The sequence below is a fragment of the Carcharhinus amblyrhynchos genome, chromosome 32 (genome assembly GCF_965287045.1).
Source record: "Carcharhinus amblyrhynchos chromosome 32, sCarAmb.v2.hapA, whole genome shotgun sequence".
Classification (NCBI taxonomy): domain Eukaryota; kingdom Metazoa; phylum Chordata; class Chondrichthyes; order Carcharhiniformes; family Carcharhinidae; genus Carcharhinus; species Carcharhinus amblyrhynchos.
Window position 1 is genome coordinate 6,793,213 of NC_137355.1, and position 18,293 is coordinate 6,811,505.

The 18,293-nt window shown below is 47.5% G+C and overlaps 1 protein-coding gene across 1 annotated transcript in view; it reads left to right on the forward strand.

Annotated features, from left to right (window-relative positions):
- Positions 1–18,293, forward strand: part of slc28a1 (solute carrier family 28 member 1) — a 60,092-nt gene that overhangs the window by 26,297 nt on the left and 15,502 nt on the right. The window contains exons 7-12 of the mRNA XM_080216042.1: positions 3,306–3,419; positions 4,811–4,888; positions 8,170–8,250; positions 9,222–9,302; positions 9,899–10,024; positions 11,595–11,725. Coding sequence (XP_080072168.1) covers positions 3,306–3,419; positions 4,811–4,888; positions 8,170–8,250; positions 9,222–9,302; positions 9,899–10,024; positions 11,595–11,725 — 611 coding nt within the window. The remainder of the gene's footprint in view (positions 1–3,305; positions 3,420–4,810; positions 4,889–8,169; positions 8,251–9,221; positions 9,303–9,898; positions 10,025–11,594; positions 11,726–18,293) is intronic.

Below are 18,293 nucleotides of genomic sequence, written 5' to 3' on the forward strand. Positions count from 1 at the left end.
CAGGGTTTATTATGAAGTTAGCCTGGACCCTAACTTTTTCTTTTGATTTTGGTATTAAGGTGAATATAAGGTGTTTCGCTCCAGGTATGATTGAAGGAAACTTTTATCAAACCAAACTTTATTTAAAAATAGTTATAGAATGTAGAGCAATACAGCACAGTACAGGCCCTTCGGCCCTCAATGTTGTGCCAAGCTATGTACAAACCTAAGATCAAGCTATCTCACTCCCTATAATTCTGGTATGCTCCATGTGCCTATCCAATAACCGCTTGAAAATTCCTAAAGTGTCCAACTCCACTATCACAGCAGGCAGTGTATTCCACACCCCAACCACTCTCTGAGTAAAGAATCTACCCCGAATATCCCTCAAGTTAGAATACAACAAAAATAATTAGCATAGCTTACCATTTAAAATACTTAAACACAACAAAGTATAGCTCTTAACAGCTAGCTATCTCTGTTATTCCAGTTTAGAGATATCTCATGGATATAAATCTGTTCTTTAAAACCAGTTAGCACCAAAACCAGATATGCTCACATAGATACTGGATTTCCAGACTTTTAACACCTCTGGACAGAGATGTAGACAGGCACCTTTCTTCTGAATCTCTTACAGCTGACTCCAGAGAAAGATCCAGCAGAATCTCAGAGAAAGAGGCTTATTTCCTGCCAGTTTCTAGTCTCCAACTCGAGAGACAGAGAAAGAGAGAGAGGCACTGCTCTCTAACAACTCCAAGCAGCACCTAAGCTCAATTTCTCCATGTAAGCCTAGCTCCACCCAGTCACCTGATACTACTATCAATCAACCCAATCAAACCACACTCTGCAAAAGCCCTAGGGGAGCACTAAAATAACACAGCAGCATTAGTTCAGATTAAAACCAGCATTGTAGCAATTAGGAGCAATTATGCTGCTGCAGTAGCAGTACAGGGCTGCCAGATACAGACACAGCGGCACCGGTTGGAACAGAGAGTTAAGACAGATCCTGCACAAAAAAAGATTCAAATACTGTTGCAGCATTACCTCCTGACTCCTAAACTCAATCCCTCGATTAATGAAGGCCAGTACACCATACACCTTCTTGACCACATCCTCCACCTGCGAGGCCGATTTAAGAGTCCCTTGGACCCGTACCCCAAGATCCTTCTGCTCCTCTACACTGCTAAGACTCCTACCCTTGATATTGTACTCCTGCATCCCATTGCTCCTGCCAAAATGGACCACTACACATTTATCCGCGTTGAAGTCCATCTGCCACTTATCCACCCAGGCTTGCATCCTATCTACATCATGCTGCAACTTCTGACATCCCTCCAGACTATCCACAACACCACCAACCTTCGTATCGTCGGCAAACTTACTAACCCATCCCTCCACTTCCTCATCCAGGTCATTTATGAAAATGACAAACGGCAAGGGTCCTAGAACAGATCCCTGGGGCACTCTACTGATGACCAACCTCCATGCAGAAAAAAGACCCATCTACAACCACTCTCTGCCTTCTGCGGGCAAGCCAGTTCTGGATCCACAAGGCCAAAGCCCCTTGGATACCATGCCCTCTCACCTTCTCAAGAAGTCTTGCATGGAGACCTTATCAAACACCTTGCTGAAGTCCATGTAAACCATGTCCACCGCTCTTCCTTCGTCAATGTGTTCAGTCACATTTTCAAAGGACTCAACTAGGCTCGTAAGGCACGACCTGCCCTTGACAAAGCCGTGCTGACTATTTCTGATCATTCTAAACTTCTCTAAATGCTCATAAATCTTGTCCCTCAGAATCCTCTCCATCAACTTACCAACCACTGAGGTCAGACTCACTGGTCGGTAATTTCCCGAGCTTTCCCTGTTCCCTTTCTTGAAAATAGGAACCACATCCGCAATCCTCCAATCCACCGGAACCTCTCCCGTCTCCATCGACGATGCAAAGATCATCACCAGGGGCTCTGCAATCATTTCCCTCACCTCCCACAGTAACCTGGGGTACATCCCATCTGGTCCCAGCAACTTATCTATCTTGATAGAATTTAAAAGTTCCAATGCATCCTCTTTCTTAACATCCACATACTCAATCTTTTCAGTCTGCCGCAAACCTGTAGTACAACCTCCCAGATCACTTTCCATCGTGAATACCGAGGCAAAGTACTCATTAAGCACCTCTGCTATTTCTTACGGTTCCACACAGACATTTTCCCCTTCACCTTTTATAGGTCCTATCCCTTCTCTTCTCATCCTTTTACTCTTCACATATTTGTGGAACACTTTGGAATTCTCCTTAATCTTACCCGCCAAGGCCTTCTCATGTCCCCTTCTGGCTCTCCTAATTTCCTTTTTAAGTTCCCTTCTACAAGCCTTATACTCCTCTAGGTCCTTAACATCTCCTAGCTCTCTGAACCTTTTATACGCCTTTCTTTTCTTCCTGACTAGGTTCACCACAACCTTCATGCACCACGGTTCCCGCAACCTACCAAAACCTCCTTGCCTCATCAGAATGTTGTCATGTCAAATGTTCTTTCATTATCCACTCTGTCGTGTGACTGAATGGCTTTAGTTCAAGTGGTTCAGCTAATCAGAACCCCCGTCCCGCCCCTTGTTAAAACCCATTGGCAAGACTCGGATTCCATTGGCCCTGGGGCGGGATCGTACGAACCCCTGGAAAAATTCCACCCTCTGTGTTTTAGAGCTGCTAACTGTCCAGAACCATTATCACAAGTTTGGAGATGAGGATACACAAAATAGCTTTGCCTTTGGCCAGAGCCGGCTGGTGCAGTCACCTCGTCTTCTCATCATGGAGCCCCTACAGTGCTGAAGGAGGCCATTCAGCCCTTCGTGCCTCCATTGACAACAATCTCACCCTATTCCCTGCCAATCCCCCTGACACTAAGGGGCAATTTATCATGAGCAATCCACCTAAACTGCACATCGATGGAGTGTGGGAGGAAACCAGAGCACCCAGAGGAAACCCACGCAGATACGGGGAGAACATGCAAACGCTACCCGAGGCCAGAATTGAACCCGGGTCCCTGGAGCATTGTGTTGACTTGGTTGGAATGACTGTACAGTACAAGGAGTGTTACATTGCAGGGGTTTGATGTGTTAGCCTTTTCTCAATGCTTAAACGTCACAGGAACTTCCAGAACGAGCTCCATGTGGTCATTTCATCAGTCCGGCCACTTGTTTATTTTTTAAAAAATGATAATTTTGTAAAGAAGCCAGGCTGATGCATATAAATCTCCACGCTGTTCCGTCTCCTGGGTGGGTCAAGTGTTTTGACCTCCTGTGTGCTAACTGCCTCCTCTGATGTTTAGGTTTCCTGGCGAACTCTGTTTGTGGGACTGGGAATGCAGTTTGTCCTTGGCCTCTTCATCATCCGGACAGAGCCTGGCTTTCAGGCTTTCAACTGGCTCGGCCAACAGATCCAGGTAGGATGGAAACAACGGGAAAGGATTTGATTTGATTTATTATTGTCACATGTATGAGCACACAGTGAAAAATATTGTTTCTTGTGCGCTATATAGACAAAGCGTGCCATTCATAGAGAAGGAAAGGAGAGAGTGCAGATGTAGGGTTACAGTCATAACTAGGGTATAGAGAAAGATCAATTTAATGTGAGGTAGGCCCACTCGAAAGTCTGAAGGCAGCAGGGAAGAAGCTGTTCTTGAGTTGGTTGGTACATGACCTCAGATTTTTATATCTTTTTCCCAAAGGAAGAAGGTGGAAAAGAGAATGTCCCGGGGTGCTTGGCGGTCCTTAATTATGCTGGCTGCTTTTCTGAGGCAGTGGGAAGTGTAGACAGAGTCAATAGGTGGGAGGCTGGTTTGTGTGATGGATTGGGCTACATTCACAAACCTCTGTAGAGTGCAGCCTGAGTAAGAATAAGATGCAGCCTCCAAAAAAGGCATTTTAAATCAACAAATTTTTTGAAATAATTTTGTACTTTCATTGGTACACTGGTTACGGTATACACTGGTCTCTGGGGTACATGCTGGACTCTGGGGTCATTCTGGCCTCTGAGGCACACACTGGTGCTTGGGGTACACACTGATCTTTGGGGTACACATTGATCTTTAGGGTACACACTGGTCTCTGGGGTACACACTGGTCTCTGGGGTACACACTGGCCTCTGGGGTACACACTGGTCTCTGGGGCATGCACTTGTCTCTGGGGTACACACTGGTCTCTGGGGTACATGCACTTGTCTCTGGGGTACACACTGGTCTCTGGGGTACATGCACTGGCACCTGTGGTACACACACTGGCCTCTTAGTACACACTGGTCTCTGGGCTACACACTGGTCTCTGGGGTACACACTGGCCTCAGGGATACACACACTAGTTTCTGGGGTACACACTGGTGTCTAAGTTACACATAAGATATACTGGCCTCTAGGGTATGCACTAGTCTCTAAGGAATATGCGGGTCTTTGGGGTACACACGGGTCTTTGGGGTACACACGGGTCTTTGGGGTATACACGGGTCTTTGGGTACACACTAGCCTCTGGGTTTCACACTGGTCCCTGAGATACACACTACACTATAGGATACACTCTAAAAGCTGGAGTAAACACCAGCCTCCAGAATACACTCCGCAACATGGCCTGTTTCAGACCTAATCCAATTCCTGGGCCTGGGATTTACAACAAAATAATTAACTGTGTGAATGTGGTTGACATTGCCGTGATGGTTAAAGTTCCAGGGAGAGGGACTGAGGCACCGTGATGGCTCAGTGATCCTGTAGTTATCTGCAGCCCTCAGTAACAAGGTTCCAGCTGCCTGCCTTATCTCTCAATCTCTTTCACTCATTCTTCCAGATCTTTCTGAACTATACAACGGCAGGATCCAGCTTCCTGTTTGGAGATGAATTGATCCATGGCCTCTTCGCTTTCCAGGTTAGTGTGCTACTTCCTTCCAATCTTCGAGTCGCTCGATAATACAGAACTTAAATATTGCTGAGAAAACTGAACTCTCAAAATTTTCTCTATACCGTAGCTATGACTGTAACACTACATCTGCACTCTCTCCTTTCCTTCTCTATGAATGGTACACTTTGTCTATATAGCGCACAAGAAACAATATTTTTCACTGTATGCTCATACATGTGACAATAATAAATCAAATCAAATCCTTTCCCGTTGTTTCCATCCTACCTGGATCTGTTGGCCGAGCCAGTTGAAAGCCTGAAAGCCAGGCTCTGTCCGGATGATGAAGAGGCCAAGGACAAACTGCATTCCCAGTCCCACAAACAAGTTCGCCCGGAGGAGGCAGTTAGCACACAGGAGGTCAAAACACTTGACCCACCCAGGAGACAGAACAGCGTGGAGACTTATATATATATCTGGGTCAGCCTGGCTTCTTTACAAAATTATCACCTTGCACTCATCAGGACGTTTGGCAAGAATACCAAATGAAAAGGGAACAACAATTTATACTCCAAGAGTGCTGCTAGATTGACAAGTAAACTCTGATTGGTAGAGGCATTACCATGGAGAATGCTCCAGTTGAGTCCACTTGTCAACCAATCAGCGCTCTTTCTCGCACAGTATAAATGACTATTTTCCTCTTTATACTGGTACTCTTCCCAAGTGCCCTGATGAGTACAAGACAGAGAGCTTCAACATGTGTCTCCTTTACTAGCACTAATCTGGTGAATTTTGGGGGGGCATTCCCCCAATCATGTTGACACTGTTCTAGATCACGACTGTTTTCTCAGTGCAGCCTCAGATCCGAATCTCCGCGCTCTGAACAATGCAGAGGTCCCACTCGTGAATCTCATTAAAAACCCGGGGGGGAATCAGGGTTTATTCGTGCCGGAGTTTGACAGTTCTGGAACTCTGCGCGCGCGTGCAGTGGTCCCGATCTGTCTGAATCCCTGTTTGCTGGCCAACTTGATCACTGGCCAACCCGGGACCCCCATAGTGCTGCTCCTCCAGCACTTCCCCCCGCCACGGCCCAATCGTGGCCCCCAAGACAATTCCTGAGCCAGCCCCAACCTGTCCCCTGACCCGGAGCGTCCACTCCCCCCAGTAGTGGCGATCCCCCTACCTCCCTCACCCGAGTAGACCGACCCCCCTCCACTGATACCCCCCCCCGAACGTGGGGAGGCAGTCTGAATCCCGCCGGAATGAAGTATTCCTGGCGGAGTGGGAGATTCAATCAGGACCTGCAAGTTGAACCCAATAATCACGTTTAAAATATGCCTAAAACATATTAAAATCAGATTAAAATCACTTACCTGTCTTCCCGCTGGTTTCCAGAGCAATCCCGACTGCGCCTGTTCTCTGGGAGATGCGCAGGCATCGGGAACACGAGTCCCGCGAAATGACCGACAGACAATTCTCCTGACTGGACCCACCAGGAAATTTGCGGGTGGTAATGAAAGAATCGTTCCCCTGTTCAAATTTTTGTCACAAACAAAGCATCAGATTAAAATGTTGCTCATTAGCAATATTGTAATGAACTAATGGTGCCAACAATTGGTGATCTGATGGGATTTTTAGAAAATGTAACCCACTGAGTAATTTACTCAGGGGGTAGTAAGGGCGTGGAATGCCCTGCCTGCAGCGGTTGTGGACTTGTCAACTTTAAGGGCGTTCAAATGGTCATTGGATAGGCATATGGATAACATTGGAATAGTTTAGGTTAGAGGGTCATTAGATTGGTTCCACTGGTCGGCGCAACATCGAGGGCCGAAGGGCCTGTACTGCGCTGTAATGTTCTATGTTCTACCTTAATTCTGGTTATCTAACAACGAGAACTAGCTGCTGCTGTTAGTTACCACAGTGACAGCTGTAAAATGTAGTTCCGATGTGAGGTAGCCCAGCCCTATTCACCTTGGAACCGTGGTTTGCAATTGATAGTCTACATGGAGTCACGTAGAGTTTATTTATTAGTGTCACAAGTAGGGCTTACATTAACACTGCAATGAAGTTACTGTAAAAATCCCCTAGTCGCCACACTCCGGCGCCTGTAGGCTGAGGGAGGATTTAGCACAGCCAATGCAACTAACCAGCACGTCTTTCAGACTGTGGGAGGGAACTGGAGCACCCAGAGGAAACCCACGCAGACACGGGGAGAATGTGCAAACTCCGCACAGACAGCGACCCAAGCCAGGAATTGAACCTGGATCCCTGGCACTGTGAGGGAGCAGTGCTAACCACTGTGCCAGAAGACCGAAGACATACCCTGGAATTTTGCCGCCTCCCTCCACGACCCCCATGGGAATCGGAGCGGGCGAGGGGCAGACAATGGGAAGGTCCGTTGACCTCGGGTAGGATTTTCCGATCTCGGATTGAGCGAGGCTGCAAAATCCTGCCCATAGATATTAAGGTGCGTCTTAAAGGAGCAACACGAGGTAGAGAGGAAGGGAATGGTAGACAGGATGTTCCAGAGCTTGGGACCAAAACAAAAACACCGCCACCAATGCTGGAATGAATAAAATTAGGCATTCTCAAGAGGCCAAAATTAGAGGAGTACCGAGATTGTGGGGTTGGGGGAGATTCCAGCAATAGGAAGAATCGAGATCCTCAAGAGATTTGAAAAGAAGGATGTGATTTTAAATTCATCAGTGCCACTCAATTCAAGGCTGGCATCCGTTCAGGGTCGCGGATTTCTGCCACGGGTCATCATGTGACTGAACAGGTCGATTCTTGACCCACCATTCTCTGGACACAGGGAACTGGACATCCCACAAGATAGAAGGGTTCAGAAAAATCACGAGGAGAACGTACAGACTCTACACAGCCAGTGACCCAAGGCAGGAATCGAACCTGGGTCCCTGGCACTGTGAGTCAGCAGGGCTAACCACTGTGCTACCCTGCCTCCCATGCAGGCCAGACCAGGTAAGGACAGCAGATTTGCTTCCCTGAAGGACATTAGTGAACCAGATGCGTTTTTGTGACAATGGTTTCATGGGCATTAGTAGATTCTTAATTCCAGATATCTTTTATTGAATTCAAATTCCACCATCTGCCGTGGCGGGATTCGAACCCGGGTCCCCGGAGCATGAGCTGAGTTTCTGGATTAATAGTAAAGCGATAATACCACTAGACTATTGCCTCCCATCCTGCTCAAACTGTTGCGAGTGGAGGATTATGTACGGGTTCTCCAGTCCGTGGAGGTTTTGCTGCATTATCTATTTATTTCTTGTCATCTTCCATCTCTGTGTCCATAGGCATTGCCGATTGTAGTATTCTTCAGCTGCGTGATGTCTATTCTCTACTACGTGGGTGCGATGCAATGGCTGATTGTTAAGGTACAGCACAGAAACAGGCCATTCGGCCCAACTGTTCCACATGATCATCCCCCCCAATCCCATTCAATCCCAATCACCATGCCCGAAAATCTTTCCCCCTCATGTATCTATCAAGCTTCTCCTGCAATATATCTAAGCCAAACGCTTTATCTACTCCTTGTGCTAGAAAGTTCCACATTCTAAGCCATCTCTGGGGAAAGAGGTTTCACCTGTTATGTATATTTTGGTTTCCCTAGAAGTGGAAATATCTTCATCAAATCCATTCAGAATATTAAAGGCATCTATCATGTTAACCGTCAGCTTACTTTAAGACTAAAAACAATCATAGAATCCCCTCAGTGCAGAAGGAGGCCATTCAGCCCATCAAGTCTGCACCAACAACAATCCCATCCAGACCCTATCCCCATAATCCCATGTATTTACCCTAGCTAGTCCCCCTGACACTAAGGGACAATTTAGCACGGCCAATGCACCTAACCCGCACATCTTTGGACTGTGGGAGGAAACCCATGCAGACACTGGAAGAATGTGCAAACTCCGCACAGACAGCGATCCGAGGCTAGAATTGAACCTTGGTGCTGTGAGGCAGCTGCGGTAACCACTGTGCCACCATCCTGCTCATTAACAAGACTGAATAGGAAATTGTTAATTGATTAATTTAGTTGGATGTGAGCTCCTCTCCCTCTCTTTAATTGAGATATTGACACCCCTCTGACCACACTGAATCTCATAGTTTTGTCTCAAAGGGATACATTGAGGAGTTTGACTCCCATATCCATCCCAACTGTAGGGTGTCTATCATTCAGAAAGTCTATCCCCACCATCACGTGAGCTGTCTCTCATTACTGTCCTATCACACTCTGCGAACCCACCAAACACCACAAACACCCTTCCACACCTTAAACCGCGATTGATTCCAATTTCATTGGGTGAAACCCTCGATCATACTTGGGTGTTTTTCTTCCAATCAGATTGCATGGCTGATGCAAGTTACAATGGGGACATCGGCAACTGAATCTCTGAGTGTCGCCGGCAATATCTTTGTGGGCCAGGTATGTAGATAAGCAAAGGTGAAGCTTTCTCTCATTTTTCCCTCTCCCTGCCCTCTTTTGAGGACCCATCACAATTCTTCAAACTCAAGGGCAGAATTCAAGATCACAGTTGATCACACACCAAAGAATTTCATTTCCTTATTCACTCATGGGATTTGGGCGTCACTGGCTGATCAGCATTTATTGCCCATCCCTATTTGACCTTGAGTTGAGAGTCAACCACATTGCTGTGGCTCTGGAGTCACATGTAGGCCAGACCGGGTAAGGACGGCAGATTTCCTTCCCCAGAGGACATTAATGAACCAGATGGGTTTTTCTGACAATCAACAATGGTAATCAATAGATTCTTAATTCCAGATTTTTAAAATTAAGATCAAATTCCACCATCTGCTGTGATGGGATTTGAACCCAGGTCCCCAGAACATTAGCTGAGTTTTTGGATTAATAGTGTAGCGATAACAGCTGTAGGCCATCGCCTCCCCAATAATTGATCCACACCTTCTCCATCTATTGCACAAGTGGCAGAGGGGTATTTTTTGTTCTTCTACACAGGGCTCTTGCGACACAATGGTGAAGGAACATTCAATCTTTTTCAGACTGAGGCCCCGCTCCTCATCCGACCCTACTTGACCGACATGACCAAATCCGAAATTCATGCCGTGATGACGGGAGGTTTCGCCACGATTGCCGGCAGTGTGCTTGGAGCTTATATCTCCTTTGGGGTAAGTGAGCTTGTTACGGTTTCCTGCTCTTTGGCTCCGTTCTGTGAACTATCTACAGCTTAAAAACTATCTTTTCTTGCGTACCCTGCACACCAAATGATAGCAGGAATCTGGACCTCTCTACTCCAAAAAGCTGACATGGTTGGAAGCCAACTATATATCAGAACAGGTACATGGAACAGCCCTTTGAGCCCTGTTCCACCATTCCTTAGAGCATGGGATTAGGTGGGCAGGTCATGTGTTGGTACAGACTCAATGGGCCGAAAGGCCTCTTCAGCACTGTAGCATTCTGTGATTCTGTGATCCATGTGATTCCCGCCTGTCCCCTGGGATCAATGTTACGGGTTACTAAAGCCAGGTGGGTAGATGGAGTTACGCGACAGATCACACAAACTCTCACTGAATGGTAGACAGGCTCGGTAGCTGAATGGCCCACTCCTGGTCCGGTGAATGGGATTAGCGAATCACTGAGTTTAACCCAATGGGATAAGCACCAGAGTTTCACTGTGAATTACACTCACTGCACCTCAAACAGCATATCACACTGGCTAAGGGTACGGCCCAACTGTTTGTTTGTAAAGGAGCTCAACAAAGGTGTACAAATTCCTCATGGAAAATGAAGAATTCCAGCTTCTCCCGGCCTCGGAGACTCCTTCCTGAAAATGTACCTACTGGCTGATTTATGCCAGCCTAGCTCCTTTTCTGTTCCATTTCCCCCAGCCCCTCTATTCCTCGATCTATCAATATTTATCCAACTCCACTTTAAATATGTCTAACGATATAGCTCCAGTTACCCTTTGGGGCAGAGAATTCCCCACCTCTGCGAGAAGAAATTTCTACATCCTTCAGTCCGGCCCTTTATCACGTAGCTGTGTCCCCCTCTTCTCCAGCTATTGAAAACATCTCACCATCTATCCTGTCCCCCCAGGATCTTACATGTTTGAATAAGGTCACCCCTCACTCTTCTAAGCCAAGGAATACAGACCCAAACTATTGAGTCTCTCTTGATAGGACAACCCTCTCACTCCAGGAATTAGCCTGGTGAATCTCATTTGCACTGCCTCCAATGTTACCGTATCCTTTATATAATCACAATGCTGAACCGTAATATAGAGAGACTGGTGCCTTAACTCCAATTCCAACTGATAAACAGTGTTCCGAATATACAGTGGCACAGTGGTTGGCACTGGTGCCTCACAGGGATCTGGGTTCAATTTCTGGCTTGGGTCACTGTTAACGTGCAGAGTTTGCACATTCTCCCCAAGTCTGCGTGGGTTTCCTCCAGGTACTCCAGTTCCCTCCCACAGTCCAAAGATATCTGGGTTAGGTGGATTGGCCATGATAAATTGCCCCTGAGTGTCAGGGGGATTAGCAGGGTAAATACACAGGGATAGGGTGGGATTGTTGCCAGCGCATTTTTGACGGGCCAAATGGCCTCCTCTGCACTGTAGGGCCTTTATATTTAACATACTTATTTTAAATAATCCATGTGTTACCAAGAAATCGAGAGGAAATCTTTTGGGTGCCGGATAGTTTCCTTTCCAATCCGCTTGTGATGATTGTGTTACAGATTAGTGCGTCCAGTCTGATTGCAGCTTCAGTGATGGCAGCGCCGTGCGCACTCGCTCTCTCCAAACTCAGCTACCCAGAACGAGAGAAATCCAAGTTCATGAGTGAAGAAGGAGTGAAGCTGGATTGTGGGTGCGTAAGCAGAGAGCGACCGTACTGTCTGTTGTACGGCGTAAGAACCTTGGGCGGCCTACACTTAGTAATGGATGCTTCGATTCGTGGGCTTGTGCACACCAGGCTGTCATGGATGAATTGTACAAAATGTTTGACATGCGGTTCTGGTCACGTTACAGGGGTGGTGTGATTGCATGGAGGGGTGGGTGAGGATGATGGGGTTGTAGTCTGGCTGGAGGATCTGTGGTGAGGATAGGCTGATGCTTCTTCCTTGATGCCGGTGTTGGACTGGGGTAAACACACAGTAAGGAGTCTCACAACACCAGGTTAAAGTCCAACAGTCTCACTTACTGTCCTGTCTGGAGACAATACACATCTCTTTAACCTGCCTAATGCTATCTCCACTCACATTGTCTGCATCTTTAAGACTTGAATAGCAGGTTAGCTGTAAAGACTCGCATTCTAATCAGTATTCCGTGAACTGTGTGTGCTTTTATATGCTCTGTTTGAGACCAGAACTCTCCGCTCAGCTGACAAAGGGGCAAACCCCGAAAGCTTGTGGGTTTACTATCAAATAAACAGGTTGGACTTTAACCTGGTGTTGTGAGACTTCTTACTGTGCTTCATCCTTGGAGCAGTGAAGGTTGAAAGGGAACCTCACAGCAGGGTTTAAGATTATGAGGGGGTTTGATTCACCCCTTTCAAAAACTAGGGATCAAATTTCAGCCCAGAGGGATTGAAATGGAGTAGTCCAGTGGCACAGTGGTTAGCGCTGCAGCCTCACAGCAGCAGCAACCCGGGTTCAATTCCCAGCTTGGGTCATTGTCTGTGTGGAGTCTGCACATTCTCCCCGTGTCTGCATGGGTTTCCTCTGGGTGCTCCGGTTTCCTCCCCCAGTCTGAAAGACGTGCTGGTTCAATGCATTGGCCGCGCTAAATTCTCCCTCGGTGTACCCGAACAGGCGCCGGACTGTGGCAACTAGGGGGATTTTCACAGTGTTAATATAAGCTTACTCATGACAGTAATAATAAATATGAAAATTTAATCTTCTACTGGCTTGGAAGGTCCCAGAGTCAGATTGCCAGGGAGTATCTCCTGGTATAAAAGGCCCATTATTAGAAGGGGAGAGGAGGAGAGAGCCCTTTTCAGAAAATCTATCCCCTATTAAAATGAGCTGACCAGCTCCCACGGACACAGAGCAACGGGATATTGGCTTTAAATTGTCACCATATTTGACGGTGCTGGGTGGTGAAATTGTGAAAAGGCAATTTAAGTTGAATTTCAGACCGAACAGCCTGACCTGAGTATGTTTGATGGGAGAACGTAGATAATTAACTCACCAAGGCTCCTTACTCAGCACCTTCCAAACCCACTACCATCTAGAAGGACAGGGGCAGCAGATACCTGAGTACACCACCACCTGGAAATTCCCCTCCAAGCCATTCAATATCCTGACTTGGAAACATATCAGTTGTTCCTTCACCTTCACTGGGTCAAAAATCATGGAATTCCCTCCCTAACAGCACTGTGGGTGTACCTACAGCATGGGTAGCAGTTCAGGAATGAAGTGAACCACCACCTTCTCAAGGACAATTCGAGATGGGCAATGGAAATGTTTGCCTATGTCCCATTAAAGGTTTTTTTTTAAAAGATGAAGGCTGGGATTTTCCACACAGCCCACCACATATTCCACGGTAGCGGAGACAGCCCACCATTGGTCAGCCGTGGGGAATTCTCATCCCACCATTGACAGCAGGGTTTCCTGTTGGATACGCCCCTCACCCCTGGGAAACCAGCGGCGGGGGTGCACCATCAGTGGGACAGGCAGATCCAGTCAGGGTGGGCAACTGGAAAATTCCATCCAAGACCTTCCAGACTGAGAGATCTTGGCATGGACACCACAGGGAGGGTTTTAGAACCCTCTGCCCAGAGAAACTAGACAGGACAGGAGTTAATATCAAAACTTGCTGCTCACAGAAAGGTCTGAGACTGGGAAGTTCCGAAGAACAAAGGGACCTTGGTGTGTTTATCCACAGATCGCTGAAGGTGGAAAGGCAGGTCAATAGGGTGGTGAAAAAGGCATATGACACACCCACCTTTATCAATCGGGGTATAGATTACGAAAGCAGAGAGATCATGTTGGAGTTGTGTAGAACTTTGGTGAGGCCACAGCTGGAGCACTGTGTGCAGTTCTGCTCACCACATTATAGGAAGGATGTGATTGCACTGGAGTGGGTGCAGAGGAGATTCACCAGGACATTGCTTGGGATGGAACGTTTAACTTATGAAGAGAGGTTGGATAGGCTTGGGTTGTTTTCGTTTGAGCAGAGAAGACTGAACAAAGAACAGTACAGCACAGGAAACAGGCCCTTCAGCTCTTCAAGCCTGTGCCACTCATTGGTCCAACTAGACCATTCGTTTGTATCCCTCCATTCCCAGTCTGCTCATGTGACTATCCAGGGAAGTCTTAAACGATCCCAGCGTGTCTGCCTCCACCACCCTACTTGGCAGTGCGTTCCAGACCCCCCCCCACCCTCTGCGTAAAAAAAGTCCCTCTGATTTCTGAGTTATACCTCGCCCCTCTCACCTTGAGCCTGTGACCCCTCGTGATCGTCACCTCCGACCTGGGAAAAAGCTTCCCACTGCTCACCCTATCTATACCCTTCATAACTTTGTACACCTCTATTAGGTCTCCCCTCATTCTCCGTCTTTCCAGAGAGAACAACCCCAGTCTACCCAATCTCTCCTCATAGCTAAGACCCTCCATACCAGGCAACATCCTGGTAAACCTTCTCTGCACTCTCTCTAAAGCCTCCACGTCATTCTGGTGGTGCGGCAACCAGAACTGGACACAGTATTCCAAATGTGGCCTAACCAGCATTCTATACAGCTGCAACATCAGACTCCAGCTTTTATACTTTATACCCCATCCTATAAAGGTAAGCATGCCATATGCCTTCTTCACCACATTCTCCACCTGTGCTGCCACCTTCGAGGATCTGTGGACTTGCACACCTAGGTCCCTCTGTGTTTCTATACTCTTGATGGCCCTGCCATTTATTGTATAACTCCTCCCTACATTAGTTCTTCCAAAATGCATCACCTTGCATTTATCTGAATTAAATTCCATCTGCCATTTCTCCGCCCAATTTTCCAGCCTATCTATATCCTGCTATATTGTCCGACAATGTTCATAGCTATCCGCAAGTCCAGCCATCTTCGTGTCATCTGCAAACTTGCTGATAACACCAGTTACACCTTCTTCCAGACCATACTAGAGGTCCCAGTACAGAGCCCTGCGGAACACCACTGGTCACAGACATCCAGCTGGAAAGAGACCCTTTGCCTGCTACCCTCTGTCTCCTGTGGCCAAGCCAGTTCTCTACCCATCTAGCCATCTCTCCTTGTATCCCATGAGCCGTAACCTTCTTAATCAACCTGCCATGAGGGACTTTGTCAAACGCCTTACTGAAATCCATATAGGCGACATCCATGGCCCTTCCTTCATCAACCGTTTTTGTCACCTCCTCAAAAAACTTCACCAAATTTGTAAGGCATGACCTCCCTCTTACAAAACCATGCTGTCTGTCACTAATGAGATTGTACCATTCTAAGTGTGTATACATCCTATGTCTAAGAATTCTCTCCAACAACTTTCCTACCACGGACGTTAAGCACACCGGCCTATAATTAACTGGGTTATCCCTGCTACCCTTCTTAAATAACGGTACCACATTCGCTATCCTCCAATCCTCAGGGACCTCACCTGTGTCCAGTGAAGAGACAAAGATTTCCATCAGAGGCCCAGCAATTTCATCTCTTGTCTCCCTGAGCAGTCTAGGATAGATGCCATCAGGCCCTGGGGATTTGTCAGTTTTAATGTTACCTAAAAAACCTAACACTTCCTCCCTTGTAATGGAGATTCTCTCTAACGGGATAACATCTCCCTCTGAGACACTCCCAGTCAACACATCCTTCTCCTTTGTGAATACTGATGCAAAGTATTCATTTAGGATCTCCCCTATTCCCTTGGGTTCTAAGCAGAATTCCCCTCCTTTGTCCCTGAGTCGTCCAACTTTTTTCCCTGACAACTCTTTTGTTCCTAACATATGAATAAAATGCCTTTGGATTCTCCTTAATCCTGTCTGCCAAGAACATTTTGTGACCTCCTTTTGCCCTTCTAACTCCTCGTTTGAGTTCTTCCCTATTCTCTCTGTGTTCCTCCAGAGCTCCATCTGTTTTCAGTTGCCTGGACCTAACTCACGCCTCTCTTTTCTTTTTGATCAGATCCTCAATTTCCCTGGTTATCCACGGCTCTCGAATCCTACCTTTCCTATTCTTCCTTTTTACAGGCACATGCCTGTTCCTGCAGCCTTATCAACTGTTCCTTAAAAGACTCCCACGTGCCAGACATGGAGTTACCCTCGATCAGCCTCTCCCAATCAACGGCCACCAATTCCTGTCTAATCCGGCTGTAGTTAGCCTTCCCCCAATTTAGCACCCTACCAATAAGGGCAACACTCATCCTTGTCCATTACTGTTCTAAAGTTAACAGAATTGTGGTCACTATTTGCCACATGTTCCCCTACCGAAACTTTGACAACCTGACCAGGCTCATTTCCCAGAACTAGGTCCAGTATAGCCCCCTCTCTAGTTGGGCTGTCTACATACTATTCCAAAGAACATTCCATTACAAATTCCATTGCATTTTACAAATTCCTCCCCATCTAGACCCCCAGCCCTAAGCAGTCTATACCAGGGAAATTTAAAGTCTCCCACTACCACAACCCTATCTTTTCTGCACCTATCCAGAATCTCCTTACATATCCATTCCTCCACTTCCCGTGGGCTGTTGGGTGGCCTGTAATATAGCCCCAGGATAGTGATTGCGCCCTTCCTGTTTCTGAGCTCCACCCACAGTGACTCATTACTTGACCCCTCTAAATTGTCCACCCTCTGCACCGCTGTAATATGCTCCCTAACTAATATTGCTACTCCCTCACTTCTTTTAGCCCCTCCTCTGTCTCGCCTAAAACACTTATACCCCGGAATATTCAGCTGCCAGTCCTGTCCTTCTTTTAACCAAGTCTCTGTCACCGCAACCACATCCAAATTCCGCGTAAGCATTAAGACCCTAAGTTCGTCTGTCTTACCCATTACACTCTTCGCATTGAAGCAGACGCACTCCAGACCTCCAGGCCCACTGAGGTCATCTTCCTCCAGAATGCCGTTCTTCTTAGCTGGCCTTGCCCTGGCCCCCAGCTCAACCCCAGCCTCAGTGCCTACTGACCTACTGTTTTGATCCCCACCCCCATGCCACACTAGTTTAAACCCTGCCGAAACATTCTAGCAAAACTCCCAGCCAGGATATTTGTGCCCTTCCAGTTAAGGTGTAACCCATCCTTTCTGTACAGGTGCCATCCTCTCTTGAAGACTTCCCAATGATCTACGAATTCTTGCACCAGTCCTTTACCCACGCATTCAGTTGTAGAATCTCCCTGTTCCTCGCCTCACTAGCACTAGGCACTGGGAGTAGTCCAGAGATTGCTGTCCTAGAGACCTCACTTTTTAGCCTAGCACCACCCATCTCCCTGAATTGGTCTCATACAATCCCCCCCCTCCCTGCTCTTTCTACCTACATCATTTTCACCAATGTGTACAATGACATCTGTTTGATTACCTTCCCTTTTTAATATGCTTCCTACCCTCTCGGAGACATCCAGGACCCCAGCACCAGGGAGGCAGACTACCATCCTGGAGTCTCATTTGCGCCCGCAGAACCGCCTGTCCGTGCCTTTAACCATTGCACCCCCCACCACTATTTCTCTCCTATTCCCCTTCTTTCCCTTCCGGGCCACAGAGCCTGACTCCATGCAGGCAATCTGGTCCTCGTGGCTTACCCCTGGAGGGTCATTCCCCCCCCCCCCCCCCCCCCACAGAATCCAAAACAATATACCTATTTTGGAGGGGGACAACCCCAGGGGATCCCTCCACTGACTGCTCACTCCCCTCCCCTCTCCCATCTGTTGCCCAGCCGTTACTGTTATGGGAGACTGACACTGGGGTATTTTCCGGTACATCACCCTTCTGACTTTCACCCTTCCTAACTGTGTCCCACGTGTCTTCCTCCCGAGGCCCCGGTGTGACTACCCGCCTGTAACTTCTATCTATTAATTTCTCATTTTCCCTGACCAAACTGAGGTCGTTGAGCCGCAGCTCCAGCTCCCTAACACAGTCCCTCAGGAGCTGCAGTTCCACGCGTCTGGCACAGATCTGGACTTCCGGGAGGCAACTCGTCTCCAGGAACTCCCACATCCGACGCGGAAAGCAGCAAACTGGCCTCTCACTCATACCTGCCATTTCCTTTATAGTTTTGGAAGATCAAACAAAGAGAGAAAAAAAACAAGCAACCTACCTTGCCTCCGCTTGCTTTTGCCGAAGTCCGGTGAGCCAAAACCCTTACAGCTCACACTCTGCTCCCTGCTCACTCCGCTGCCCACTGTCTCCTGCAGCCTTCCTTTTATATTTTGCGTGCCCTTCTCAGCTCACCCTGCAACTTACTTCCGCATTAAACTTAAAACTACTC